This window comes from Equus asinus, chromosome 1, assembly GCF_041296235.1.
Source record: "Equus asinus isolate D_3611 breed Donkey chromosome 1, EquAss-T2T_v2, whole genome shotgun sequence".
In the NCBI taxonomy this organism is placed as follows: Eukaryota; Metazoa; Chordata; class Mammalia; order Perissodactyla; family Equidae; genus Equus; species Equus asinus.
In genome coordinates this window covers 145,016,919-145,032,500 of record NC_091790.1, presented here as the reverse complement: position 1 = coordinate 145,032,500, position 15,582 = coordinate 145,016,919, and the positions used below count along the sequence as shown (strand labels likewise).

The following is a 15,582-nucleotide window of genomic DNA, read 5'->3' as shown; positions in this document are numbered from 1 at the left end:
TATTAAATAAAAATAAACAATAAAAATTTCTGTCTAAATATTATGTACTTCTTTAGTCTTGTTGATGTCACACTTTGCTAAATTCATTACATCTTTAGCTTTGGATTAGAAAACAATTATTCAAAGCAGCAAAATCAGAGGAAATATGAGAAGTGCAGAAGCACTTAGGAAGGAGAAATACTGCACAGAGGAAACATGGCGTTGTTGACTTTTCTCCCAAGACAAAATTCTGTTTCAGGGAGGAGATCAGAGAAAACATTTCAATAATTCATGCAAACCTCACTAGTAACCTCTTTTCAAATATTTTCCTTTGTTTCCAACCAGATGTAATATTCTGGTATTGACAGAATCTTAGAGTGATTTCAAATTAGATGAAATGATAGCACATCACCTGATTTCTATCCACACACATTTTATAAAATATTCATCTAGGGCTGACAGATTGAGATTGTCAAAGTCACAAGAGCCGTTTGGGTTAAATTCTTCTTGGGAAATTTAAAACTGGAGGAGCAAGAGATAGAAGGAAGAAGAACCTTTTGTGGTCACTCCTAAAATCTTTTGCTAAAAAAATATTCTTTCGGGACATCTTTTATCTTGCAAAACAATACCTTTTGTGCTGTTTAATTGCTGTATCTACGAACAACAAAATAAAAATCAAAAAGAAAATTATCATAGTGACAATTTTTGTAAGCTACGCTTGTGAGATCAACTTGCAAATTAATATCTCTATTGTGCCCCTTATTAATCTGAGTTCAGGAATTAATTTTGGCTTATAAACACTTTTGTAACCTAAAATTATGTGATAAATGTTTGAGAGCTTTGTTCAGTTAGATAAATTTTTCCACAGTGAGTTACGTTAGTTATGATTGAATTTTTTCTTCTACATTTGTATTTCATAGATATTATCTTTATTATAGTTGTTTTCCTTCAATTGACAAATAAAAATGGCAAGCAATAGGATATATTGGAGAATATGAGGAAGCCATTTGTTATAAACCTAATTCGGCCTGACCTTGTCTTTCCAAAAGGGCCTGACCAAGGCCATTGAGCATGCATTGTATATCTGCTGTAGAGATTCCCTATGGCAAGAGCAAAGGCCCTTGAGATAAAGGTGAAACATCCCTCCCCCTCCCAAAGTTGGCGTCACCTTAAGGATTAAGCATCTTTCCTTAGGCTAGAAACTGATTGCTGCGCTCACCTGTGACCGCCCAGCTCGAGACAATAGACTTGCTTCCTGCTACGCCCACCAAGATAGCAGACCCACTACCTGCTGTGTCCATCGAGTGCTGTGCTGACAGGGCAATCTTGTGACTATTGTGGGAGGGACATTTCAATCATATGTAAAGCACCCTCTTTGGGGGTATATAACCACTCTGTACACCTCATTTCTTTGGTGCCCTTTCTTCCTTTGGGAAGAAAGGCCCCGGGCCATGGTCCTCAGATTTCAGCTCAGAATAAACTCACCCAAATTTTCATTTACAGATTGGTTATGGATTATTTTTGTCAACACAATAAATATAATGTCTAATATTTAGAGATTTTCTACCTACTGTATCAACAAGATACTTTGGTACCCAAATAAAGACAGTTCGTTGTGTTTCTTCTTATTTGGGAGTACAGAAGCCTCAAACAAGAGTTGTATTTCTAGGATGACTGCTTTCATTGCCTCCTCTTCTCTTCTCTCTTCATGCTGAGAAGAGGAACTTTACGTTCTGTCTCGTTGGGTTTGACAGAAAAAGCATCTTCCAGGGCAACTGCTGCTCAGGAAATGTGTTCCTTTTTCCAGAAACTCTTTCTGAAACTACAGAAATCCTTTTTTTCCCCATGGTCTTTTCTTATTTTTGCTTAAAAACTATTCCCCTCCACCTCATTCCTTTTCCTGTGCTTAGTAATAAAAAGGGACTTCAATACTTTATCTTTAAAAAAAAAGGAAAAACTTTGAAAACTTTATATTTTTTCCTGCACTAAAGAATGCCGGAAACTTCAGTAGGAGGGCATTTTATAAAAATTAGATTGGAATGAAAAGATTTGTTGTTTGTTGCATTCCAGGACCTGGCAGACAGAGATGAGATTTGGGGGCACCTGGTTACTGTGGAAGAAAGCAGGTCATGGAAGGTCAATATGGGCATTCAAATCTGGAGGACCATTCCCAAGAGGAATACTTTTAGGGCCTGGGACTTCAGATGGTAAAATTAAACAAATCTTAATTCAACAGCAATCAGCAATATTGCTTGTCCAAATTAAGTGAAAATAAAGCTCTTGAAGCTGAAGTACCCCAAAAATACATTCTAAAGAGTTTGCTAATTGGTTTATTGTATTTATGGAAAATGCAAGTTAAGTCACCTTTGACTTACTGAGAGACTGATATTTCAGGTCTTTTTTATGTGCAATTGCAGGTTTATTTGCTTTATTTTTGTTTTGTGAATTAATTTTGATTGAGGACTGAACTATGTTAAGGACGAAAACAGATGCATAAAGATACCTATCTTTCCATCCTAGCTCAGGAGTGCTCTCCTGGGGGACACCAGTTTCTTCAGAACCCTTATAGAAGTGTCCATTTTGACTCATTGCACCTCCAGCAGTCAGCCTTGCAAGACCTGATATGTGACCACTCCCTTCCTCCCGGATGGTATCGATTTCTCATCTTTGACAGACCTGCTGAGATGCCAACCAAATGTGTTGAGGTATTTCAGACACTAAGAACTACCTGTGCTTTTTCTTATGTAGTTTTTCATATGAGGATTGAATCTTGTTACTACTGTTACACTAAAAATAAAGAGCCAAAATGAGAAGCAGGGAGGCATTTATTTTGGGATCAAAGAATTGTAATTTGGGGTACACAGATTTGGGTAGCAACCCAAATAGTGTCCCACTGGGGACTAAGAGGCAGGGGTTTTTAAAGGCAAAAAAGAGAGAATTGCATCATAAAGAAAGCTAATTGGGGTTGGCGCAGAAAGCTAGTCTTCCCTAAACTTCACTAAACTTAATTGATTGCTAAGGCTAGCTAGAGGCAGGGAAAAGTGTATCACTGTGACCACAGCAGGTTTCTTGCAGCGTCACTCAGTTCAAAAGCTCATGTTCTGCCCACTGAGAATATGCATTAGATTCATTTCCTTAATGGCTTCTTGGTTCCATTTTAAAGCCCTTACACATAAGTGACCCTGTTTTGTTTCACATTTCACACAACCAATTTATTACTCATGCCGAAATATTATTTTAATTTTGTATTGTAGGGAAGGAAGACAATTCCTCTACCCTCTAGGTCCTTCTGGCTGGTCTAAGAATTAAATTGACATAGATAGACTAACAGGACAAAATCAAACAAAGTTTAATAAGACATATACGTGGGAGAAACCCAGGACAACTGAGTAACTCGCCAGAATGGCCAAATCCCACCATCTTTAATACTATCTTTAGCTCAAGACAAAGGAGGATGTTGGGGGTAATGATTTGGGACTTCAAAGAGGAGGAAGGCAATTCACATGGAGTTGGAAAAGTGATTGTTTGGTAGACAGAACTTTGATAAAAATGGGCTTAGCAAGGACCCTCCCAGTCAACCGATATCCAGAGTTATCTATGGTAATGGCCTGTCCTTAAGTTCTTTCAGGCAGTTATGGGGAAGGTCAAAGTTTCTTTCAGAGTCTCTTGTCCTTGAAAATAATCAAGCCAAAGAGACACATTGGGTGGCCAATCCTGATCCCCCACAGTATCAAGATTGATTCAGTCCAAAGAGTATTCCTATGTTCCCCATTTTAATAATAATAATAAAAGTTAATGTTATGCTCATGTAGTCCATGAAGTGATTTTAGCTACAGTATCCTATATAATTTTTACAACAACTCTAGAATACGGTCTATCATCATTATTTCTATCATACAGTTCAGGACACATATATTTATTCTTAGGTGTAACGCTCCTAGAGTCATCAATCTCTCAGGTCAAACAGCCAGGATTTTGTCACAGGCAGTCATTCTTCAGGACTCATGTACTTAACCACAAATAACCTGCAAACAGTAAAATACTGTGTATTTTAAGTGCTTCAGTTCCTGTCAGTATTAAATAGAAGGCTCATTTTCTTTATTATTACCCACATTTTGTGAATTACACAGAAGCTGAAAATTTTCTCTTTTAAGCATGTAATGTAAAAAAACTCAGGAAAGCTATCTAAATTTTATGTTTAATTTTAAGTCGTGACATTGTTGCTGCCTTATTTTCTCCTTTTTGTTTGACACTTTTGTGACATTTCATTTGTGATAAACTAAAAAAAAAAATCAGAATTTAAAAGTGAAATTTGAGGAAATTCATTACATCCTTAAATATTTGTGTTCTTTTCTTTCGGCTAAATTAACTATAACTGATTCTAGAACCTCGTACAAATGTGACGGTGAACTGATTTCCTGGCTCTTTTCCTGGAGGTGCACTAACACGTGGTCATTCTGCGCCCCATGGGGATGTGTTCTTTGTCCTTACTCTCATTCCTTTCTTGAACCAAGACTTTAGAGCATTCAACCGAAGAATCCATAGAATTTTCCTTCACTCTACAGGATTAAACAAGTCTGTTTAAATAAATTTTTGTTTATGATACTAGCAAGTAAGTACATTATAGAAAACTTAGAAAATAAGGAAAGGACAAGTGATAGAATAACACTTATTCATAAAACATCCGCACAGTCATACTGCCATTAAAATTTTGCTATTGTTCTCTTTTATTTATATTGTTTTATAAGGTTCATGCTGTATGTTCAATTGCATAACATGCCTTTTTCAGTTATAGCATTAGCATTTGCATATGTTATTAAAAAATTCTTCAATATCAGTTTTGAAAATAATATTCTGTTATATGTATAGACCATATTTATTTAACTAGTGCCACATGTGTTCACCTTCGGGCTTTTGTAATAATAAGTAATTCTGCATTTAGCAAATATGCATATAAATCGTTATATTTTATTTGTATTTAGTAAGATTGATTTTTATAAGGAAATTAGTGAAAGTTAATGTCTTTTTGAGGTTTTTGATACATATAGCTAAGTTTTTTAAAAAAAAATGTAATGCTAATTTTTCATTCTAGTAGCAGTAGATAAAAATACTCTTTCTAATACTGAATATTCTCATGCATTCATTAGGTATCTGTATTCCTTCTGTGAATTATGTGTTTGTGTATTTTGCCCACTTGTGATCTTCTAGTTTTTAAATGGATAATATCACATGGTTAAAATAAAATAAGAAATATAATATTGAAAGAATAATAAACAATATACTAAATATAATGCTATTAACAATTTTCTCCTTATTTAACTCTTGTCTTATATTTTAAAAATTATTATTTAAACATAACTATCAATGTTTTCCTTTATGATTTTTCCATTGCTTTTAAACATGGAAATAATAATAATATTAAGAGTTATAATGTGGCTAATGATTATTGAGTCATTGCTATGTAGAGGTTGTGTTATGTCCATTATTTCATTTAGACCTCACCACAGTGAGGTATAGATGTAGGTACTACAATCCACCTGGTACCAAAGTGAAAGACCGGCGCCCTGCCCAAAGTCATGAACTTAGTAAGTGCCTTGGTCCTTCCCAAATTACATATAGTTTCTTATTTTTCCTGGGATAGTTTTCTACTTAATTCCATTTTCTGTCTGGAAATGATTTTGGTAATTGGCTTCAAATGAAGCTTTAACTTCATTTTTTCCCAAATTGCCAACAAATAATTGCGTCTAGACTTTGAACAATCCTTTCCTTCTTCCTTGATATTTGATGCCTCCTGAACTATGCATTCACTTCTTACATATAGTATATCCAGCAATTTTTCAAGAAACCTCCAAGATCAGTTTATCTTTGTGCTCTGTATTAAGATGACTTCAAATTGACTTATCTTGCCTTAGAATGTATCAGCTATTTTAGTAAGTTATATAATGAATTTCTCTTGTTTACGATACAAATGGAATAAAGGTATTTAAATCAAATAAGATTATATTATTTATGAGAAACCTGCCTTAAATTTAGTATTCCAAAAAGTTGCTTTTTCTTTTATATATAGTACAGTATATTAGCATATATCTTATATAGTATAGTATATTCGATTTTTTAAAAATGTTATAAATGTTGTTTAGAAGAAAATACAAAGTTGATTTATCTACCTTGTATGAAAATAAATTGGGTTTTCAATTTTTGTTTTCTCTCATGCAAAAGATGAACCACTGTGGAACGCAGGCCCCCATTTGGCTGTCTCTGAGAGATTCAGAAACACTACCTTCCCCTGGAGAGGTTAAGCAACTGACAGCTTGTGCCACATGGCAGTTTTTGTTTAGCACTACAAAAGACTGCTGTCTTTTTCAAATCCCAGTGTCTGTAAGAAACTGTGGAGCATTTTTTGTGTACTTACTACAACCCACTCAGGGATGTATGGGATATTGTGCAGAAGGTAAGAAAACATGAGTGGTACACATGAACTGCTAATCATGGAACTGTGTGTGTTGGTGTGTTTGTGTCATTCTCTGGATGGGTTGTGTTGAGCTAATGCAAATGTCAGTAAGAGACTTGGTCTACCATTATTGCTAGGGTGAAGCTAAATTTCTGGTTTTAATTTGCTAGATTTGTTTAGGATTCTTTGTCAAGATCTTAAAAGCCTCAAAAATATTTGTTGATATGTAAGTATCAAAGCAGATTTCTTGTAATTTCTCCACTGACCATGATGATTGTGCTAAAAATTCTTTGATCTCCTTATGCCCCTTCGCCCTTTTCAATTAAAGGATGAAGGATGGTGAGTAAAAGTTATCATGAAAGCGTATGTCTTTCATGATATTATTCATGATATTATTCATGATTATTTCATGATCTTATTACATCTTTCATTCACCAATATTTATTGAATGTTTATTTTGTGCCAGGAATTATTGTAGGCATTGGGGTTATGGTGATGAATAAGACAAATGGAATCTCTTCCCTCATGGAGCTTACATTCTAGTGGAATACCTCAGACAATATATAAAAATAAACTTGTTATGACCCAAAGGATAAGATAAACATCTATGAGTCCCTACTATATAAAGACGTGATTGGTGAAATAAATAAATGGAGGAAAGGAGACAGACCTTTCTTAAAGAAGAATTGCAAATATTTGCAGCTACTACCCTACCTGGAAGATGGAGCTTAACTTCCTTCATTTTGCTTGTGGGCTATGCTTAGTCACTTGCTTCCAAATAACAGTGTATAGAAAGGAGAATGTAGTGATTTTACAGTGGAGAAACCAAGCAGACACTACATTAATCAAGTGATCAGGGTTAACCTCACCAGTGACAATCTATGTTGATATCATGGACCTACTGATAACATGCAGTAAGATGCAGTTCTCCATTATGGTATTCTTCCCCCAAGGCCATAACCCGAGTATAATCAGAGAAAATTCACATAGACCCAAACTGAGAAACATTCTACAAAATATTTGAACAGTACTCTTGAAAAGTGTCAAAATCATGAAAAAACATGAAAGAGTGAGAAAATGTGCCAGATTGGAAAAGACTAAGGAAACATGAATAATGCAATGTGATGGTATCCTGGATTGGATACTGCAACAGAAAAGAACGTTAGTGGAAAACTGGTGAAATCTGAATGTAGCCTTCAGGCAATAAGAGTGTGGTGTGCTCACAAGATGGAAAACAGGATAGCGATGTTGGATCTCAGTGAGTGAGGGACAGCATATCAAGACATGATTTGGAAGGGCAACAGGGCCTAATATTTATGGAGCTCTGCATTTTATTTTCTGTGCATTGAGAAGTCTTTGGAGAATTATCCTGAGAGAGTTAGCCAGTAAATCTTCACATTTCATATGCAGCTGCTGGCCAGCTAAACCTGGCTGAAAAGCAGTATGTTCAATAATGAAGGACAGCATCTGCTTAGTTAATAGAGCTAGTGTCATTCACTGGAAAGGAGGAATCCAGAGAGATGCATCAGCTTCATCGAGTGGCCAAGATGAGAGATTTTGAAAAATATCTTTTTAGTATTTCTTAATACTCTTGCCATAAGAAAATAGTTAAGTTTTATGAAATTTCAAATAATATTACCAAAGATTTGTGGAAAATTCTGTAGGTGTTTCAATGGAAGAAACCAACAATTTATCTACATTAAGTTTAAGAAATATTGACAACTCTTAAAAATGAAAACAAAACTTCGACACCAGAGAATACCATAAAATCTAAATAATCACTTCAACAGAAATGTTATTATTGTTCAGTACGTTGAATTTAAACATTCAGTATTTAAAATTTTCATTTTCATGACATACCCTTAAAACTTAAAATACATTTCCTCTTTTGTTAATATCATTATCTGCCACTCAATTTCTCAAGCTTGGATATTCAAAATTATTTCTCTCATTCTCTGTATTCAAGTCTTCTGGTTTTAGGAAAAGGGAATTTCTGGGAGATGATTGTTAGTTTTTCCTCTTAATGTATAAGTTCTTAATCAGACATACACGAGAATTATCCTCTCTGATTTGCCAATAAAAGATTACCTTGAAATACCATTTAGACTTGAATTGGACTTCATGGATAGCAAATAAAAACGAGTCACTTAATCCACTTAAGAGTTTCTTTTTCTTGCTTACCAAGAATCTGGAGCAGATGTTTGCTGCTGATGGTGATTTGGCCACATTACAATGTCAAGCTTAGGTCTCTGTGAGTCTCTAGGCTTTTCCTTTGTGGTGACAGGATGAAGGTCTAGTTTTAGCCTTTTATCTGCATTTTAGACAGCATAAAAGGGGAAACAAAAGAGTTGAAAAGGGCTTGTACTAACTGAAACTTACCCCTTTCAAGGAAATTTGGAAAACGCCTTATCACAACTACTTCAGAAGAATTCTCTGACTTGTCTCTATCTTAAAAAGCAGCCTGTGAAATGTAGGTTTTTGCATGGACATATTTCTGCCCCAACCAATAGCGCCCCTATGGCTATTGGGTAGGCAAGAGTCAGTTATATTTAGCTTAAAAATCTTCAAAACAGCAAAAATTAAAGAAAAATATTTTCACTCTAATATATTCTCATGACAGTGTTCTGCTTTTTTATAATTCATACATCATTTTCATACAATTTATCTACCCTTTGAGACCCTAGAAGCCAAATAAGAAATGAAACATTAATTCAAGATGATATTTGTAATCAATGCCATTCAAACAAAAAGATTTATATATTTTATTTATTTGGAAGAATCTATGGAAAAAATACTTTTTACATTTTCCGTATTTCTAGTTAGAAAGGTAGTTAAATCCTTATGCTATACATGAAAAGGCATCATATCAATTGAAAGTAGGCTATGAGAAGTTAAGGGTGTATACTATAAACCCTATAGCACCCACTAAAAAAGAAACCAAATATTGTAGCTAGTCAGCCAACAAGAGAGATAAAATGGAATCATAAAGTATACTCATTTTTTTAGAGATGCAGGAAAAAGTGAAAAGTGCCAATGGGACAAATAAAAAACAGCAACATGGTAGTTTTAAACCCTGCCATATCAATAATCACGTTAAATATATACGGTCTAATCACCCCAAATGGAAGTCAGAAATTGTCAGATTGGATAAAAAAGTAAGACCCAACTGTAGGCTGCCCAGAAAAATCCACTTTAAATATAAAGAAAAATGAGGTTGAAAGGATAAGGATAAAAAAAAAGATATACCTAGGTAACACAAGTCACAAGAAATCTGGAGTGGCTATATTAATATTAGACAAAATAGATTATAGAACAAAGAGTGTTACCTGAAAAAACAAGGGTCGTTTCCTAGTGAAAAAGTGGTCAATTCAACAACAGGACATAACAATTCTAAACATTTATGTACCTAACACCAGAGATTCAAAATGCGTGAAGCAAAACTTACAGATCTTCAAGAAGAAATAGGCAAATCTACAATTTATCTTGGAGATTAACACCCATCTGTCAATAATTGAGCGTGTAGAAAAAAAAATGGCAAAAAATGGAGGAGATTAGAAAAACTCTATCAACCAATTTGATCTAAATGGCGTTTAGAAAAGATTCCACAAAATGATAGAATAATCCATATTCTTTGCAAGTGCGCATGAAACACTTATCAAGATAGATCACATTCTGGGCCCTAAATTAAGGAAATAAGAATATTAGAAAAAGTTTGAAGTTAATTAAAAGAAAAATCCACTGAACATCTATATTGGAAAACAAGAAAAGTCAAAAATTAAAGACTGCAGTTTATACATTAAGAGACTAAAAGAAGAACGACAAATGAGACCCAGAGTAAGCAGACAAAAGAAAATAATGATCAGAGTGAAAATCAATGAAACAGAAAACGCGAGAAAATCAAAAGCTGGTTCTTTGAGAAATTCAATAAAATTACTCATTCTCTAGACAATTCTATCAGTAAAAAAGATAAGAAAGAAATTAGCAATATCAGAAATAAGCAAGATGATACAACTACAGATTCTACAGATGTTACAAGAATAAAAAAAGGATTTTTGTGAATAATTCTGCCAAGACATTTGACAAATGGAGCAGACAAATTTCTTGAAATACACAAAAACCAAAGCTCACTCAAAATAAATAGATAACCTCAATGGCCATATAGCTATTAAAGGAATTGTACTTCTGATTAAAATCTGTCCCACAAACAAAACAAAAGAAAAAACCCACGCCCAGATGGCTTGGGAGTTCTTCCAAAGATTTAAGGAGAAAATAATACCAATTTTCCATAACTCTTCCAGAACAATGAAGAGGAAGGACTGATTCTAAACTTCTCTGAGGTTAGTATTATTCTGAAACTAAATCTCGCCATAGACTTTACAAGAAAAGAAAACTATGGAACAATATTCCTCATGTATATAAATACATATGACATGATCATCTTTTTAGGAAATCCAATGGAATCTACAAAATAGCTACTGGAGCTATAGAGTTTAGCAATACTCAAAGAAAAAAGATCGACAGATAAAAAATCATTTGTATTTCTTTATATTAGCAATGAAGAATGAAAATTTCACCTAAAAATACCAATTATAGGGGCTGATCAAAATGCAAAATAAAAAAATAACTCAGATCATTAGTTTGGGTTGCAAATAACAGAAAACAAGTAGAAATAATGTTAAAAAAATTATCAACTCTAAGGATTTGAGGATGTGTCATTGAATTTGAGGAAGAGTTAAATAGAGAAGGCCTCAGAAGGTGTGGGCAATAGAGCAGCTCCCATGATCTTGGTAACAGGAGCTTGTAGTCATTCCTGGAAAGCTCCATGGTTAACTGGACTCAGCTTTCAACTCCTCATCTCTCAGTTTAAATTCTAAATTCTTCCAGGAAGCAATCTGATGAGCCTGTCTTTGTTCAGGTAGTTACCCTTGCTCCAAGGAACTGAGTTTGGCATTGGGTTGTAAGTATTACCACGACAGCTGTTGACTCATTTCTGTAATCCTGTGCACGATTATGAGGGAGGCAATTCCCAAGGAAGGGGTACCAAACCAACTGCTGTATAAATTTCTGGAGCTTATAATGTTTCATTACTTAATAATGCAGAGTAAAATTTAGAAAACAAGATATGAAAGCTATAATTGTTTCAAAATATAGTCTCAAATTATCTCCATTTGACCTCTCCTTAAAAGGGAAAAACTTTATTATGAAAAAAATATGAAAAAGTTGTCTTACTCTATTAAAACATGCTCTCCGAAGAATTGTCATCTCAAACACTATATGTGTGTGTGTGTGTGTGTGTGTGTGTGTATCTTTATGCTCAGTTGAATAAATATACAAACCTTAACCTTCTCAGCCATTTCTGATGCAAAATTACACCCGTGTGGTCCTGACGAAATTGAAATTGGTGGTAACTGTGTTCGTAAGTATCACATTTTATTTTTTAATGATGTATTTATAAACTAATAATTTCAACAGGTTTTTATGTTCTGTGACTTACTGTAGATGTTGAATTATGTTAATATTTGTCAATACTCCAGTCTAGTGGATATCAAAAATAAAAGTCACTTTATCATGCCTTTAAGAAATAGTCTCGGAGTTGGCAAAGGTATGGAAAGTGGAGCATGTTCATATCCTACAGACATGTGTGTATGTTGGTAGGATCTTTTTATAAGAAAATTTGGCAATATATCTCAATTCCTAAACATTCACATATATTTTTTTCTAGCAATTCCACTTCCAAAAATCTAGCTAGAGAAATATTTTTGTGTGCAAGTTCAATATTTATAACAGCACTTTTCTAATAATATGAAAACAATAAGTTGCAAATATCCAGTAACTACTGATTGAGTCAATATTTTTATGCAGCCATATAAGAAAATATTCTATAAACAATATTAAATAAAATACAAGAATACATTCTTTGACGTTAGTAAATATCCACGGTATATTGTAGCTAAGAAATCAGATTGTACAACACAATCTCAAATTTGTTTTCTAGGAATGACTGCATTTGTACCAAATAAATCTTGAAAGATAAGTACCAAAACTGTTAATGATGCTCACAATTTTTCTTCTCATTTGATTCTGTATTTTTCATTTTCTAACTTAGTAAAATTTCTTGAAGTTATTTCAAATATTAAGAAACCCCCCACCATAATACTTCTTAAAATGAATAACTCTAAATAGATTGTCTAATAAAATTTACAATGTCTACCTAAACAATGGGTAGAAATTAAAATTATTTATTGAAACATTAGCCTTTTTGTGGAGGCTGATGGCCAAATATATTGATGATGTGGTGATATTCTAAATGAATGAGTGATTGTTGACATATAATTAATATAAATAACAAAGATGTTTTTAATGGTGAAACAAATGATGACGACATAAAACAAATCAAGAGAGATCATATAGTATTAAATATCAATTCTTAAAATTAATTTGCTTTGTCTTGAAAAAGTACTATTATAATAATCCTCAAATAAATCACTCTGAGTTGCTTTTCTATGCCTTATTCAGTTGTAAATGGATTTTCCAGCCCATTTTTCCATTGTTCTTGAAATAAAGTATTATTTTATCTGAAAGTCTCAGTTCAATTAGACCCTGTGATTTAAGTTCTTAAGAGAATAAAATAATATCCCTAATAATAATAACATTAACCATGAAGTATAATTGTTTGGCTATTCTGCATAGTAGTTTTGGATTTTCTTTATAACTCAAATAATATAATAAAACCCTTTTTGCCCTTGAATAAATGATAAATTTAAGCTATTTGTCATGCTATTCAGAATGTTTATGCAATTAATTGGAAAAATTGCTATGCAAAATCATACACAATTTGGGAAGTAACACTTGAATGAAAATATTGAGTCAAAAGTCAACAGATAAAGCTTCAGGAAAAAATGGAGAATGCATTAACAGCATATACTAATATTAGAATTGACAAAGGGATAATAATTTTGCTTTTCAAGCATAAATAATTTATCTGTCGTTTTTGAAACCTTTTTCTTTAAGTACATTTTAATAAATTTTCTTTGATCTACATTGTTGTGAGCAATGATCAACTGACAGCACTTAAAATATTGATTCAAAAATTTTAATTTTCATCAGTTATTTTCCTTTCAGTCATTTGTCATCTCTTATTCCTAATACAGTCAAGCGTCGCTTAACGACAGGGATGCATTCTGAGGGGTGCACCCTTAGGCGATTTCGTTGTTGTGTGACCGTCATGGAGTGCACTTACACAAGCCTAGATGGTTCAGCCTACCACACACCAGGGCTATATGGTACTAATCTCATGGGACCACTGCCGTATATGTGGCCTGTCATTGACTGAAGTGTCCTGATGCAGTACATGGCTATAATCATTTCCACAGAGTTCTTCCCTGTTTGGAAATGAAGTCAGCTTCTTTTTCCTAGTTTATTTGAGAGGAAACTTTTACTCAGATATATAATTTTTCAAAAATCAATATATACTCAAAAGTAGTCTATTATTTCCTTCAAATCCGTGTATAATGTTTAACATATTTGGCAAAATAACTGTTACTTAGATTAATTTGAAAACAATTAATTTTATTATTTATTAATGTTTAATTTTTAACTAATTTTAATTAATTTTTAATTAATTAATTTTGTTATTATTTATAACAATTAATGTTATTGGGATTTTGCAATCTGATATCTAACAAAATAGCACTTTAAAATACCTGAAAGTACATAAGGTTTTTCTCCCCTTCACATTTAGAATAAGGTCTGTCAGAACTTTCCAAAATCCACATGACAGGACTGAAAAATTAATTTCATGATTATCATAAAATTACCATGTATATCATAGAAAAAATATTTTTCTGTTTTAGGACATTTTTAAAAATCTTACTTTAAAATTTATTGCTCAGATATTTTTCTCTTTTCTAAAATAGGACAAAATAAATCAAAACTCATGTAAAAACATTTTAGATCCCCAGATCTAATCTTGCAAAGGCCCAGAGCTAAAAATTATAAAATCTTTCTGAATTCCTAGAGGAAACTTCAAACATTTTTAACCTCAGAAAAATGAAAAGGATAAGGCTATAGTTTAACACTTGGTATAGTTCACTGAGATTGTTTAATCACTCCTGTAATGAACAGCTCTTTCAATGCAGAGTAATGACGAGCTGAGTTATAAGAGGAAATTATGAGTAAAATAGTAAGTCATTTGACTTTACACTATAGTGACTATTTTCCTTTATAACAAGAAATTATAATGTAGAAAACCTTAATTTTGCTTGTTTGTTCCATCTTCTAGAAAGGATAATTGCTTACAAAAGGGTCATTTACTTTTATATTGAAGAGCTAGACTTTTCAAGGGTAGGCATATTCCATGTACATTAATAAAAGCTTGATAAGCTGATAAATTTCTCTGCTTTCAATAGCTCTGTGATTATGGGTCAAAATAAGAACGTGCTACTTTGCTGATTGTAAGAGAATAATTATTTTTCTAAGTATATTTTATTTTTCCTAAATTTAATCTCTGAAATACAATATTCATAAACTTTTCCCATAGCCAGTCTCCGTTCTTTAAGAGGCGCAGTTACAAATTATGCCTCTTCTCCCATCAGGTCAGCTGTCTGCCTCATTGCCACCACCCACTCCAGGACGGCCACAGGTTGTGGTGGAGCTGATTGAGTCCAGGCTTTTCTGCAGGTGTGCTTTTGACGTTTCCCCTACAAACAACTCTGTGGGATTTCTCATAGCTTGGTCTAGACTTTCTTCTCAAGAAGTCAAAGAGGAGCTGAAGCGAGAGACCACAGTTCAGGCATTCTCTCTGTTAGAACTGGATGGCATAAATCTCAGACTTGGAGACAGGGTATGTTCTAAAACAACTGGGTTTTCTTTCCTTTCATGAATGTATTAATTTTCAAAAGTGGATTTTTTAACACATCCTAAAAAAATATTTTCATCCCCAGAATATAAAGCACTAATGTTTTTCTTTTTATTTTTTCCTTGGCAGTTGTGCCAACTCCAGTAATAATTGGATGAGACAGTAATCTTCGTGACTATATATGAGTATCTTCTTTTAGCAGTTCGTTGATTATTATCAATGAATCTTTATAACTCTATCTCTCTTTCTGGTTTTAAAATGATATGCTTTTATTTTAGAAAAACTATTTAAATTT

The 15,582-nt window shown here is 33.2% G+C and overlaps 1 protein-coding gene across 2 annotated transcripts in view; it reads left to right on the top strand.

Annotated features, from left to right (window-relative positions):
- Nucleotides 1-15,582, top strand: part of VWDE (von Willebrand factor D and EGF domains) — a 69,290-nt gene that overhangs the window by 7,211 nt on the left and 46,497 nt on the right. For both annotated transcript variants that reach the window (XM_070509225.1, XM_070509216.1), the window contains exons 2-5: nt 2,500-2,684; nt 6,199-6,430; nt 11,781-11,846; nt 15,025-15,272. In XM_070509225.1, the coding sequence (XP_070365326.1) occupies nt 2,500-2,684; nt 6,199-6,430; nt 11,781-11,846; nt 15,025-15,272 (731 nt within the window). The remainder of the gene's footprint in view (nt 1-2,499; nt 2,685-6,198; nt 6,431-11,780; nt 11,847-15,024; nt 15,273-15,582) is intronic.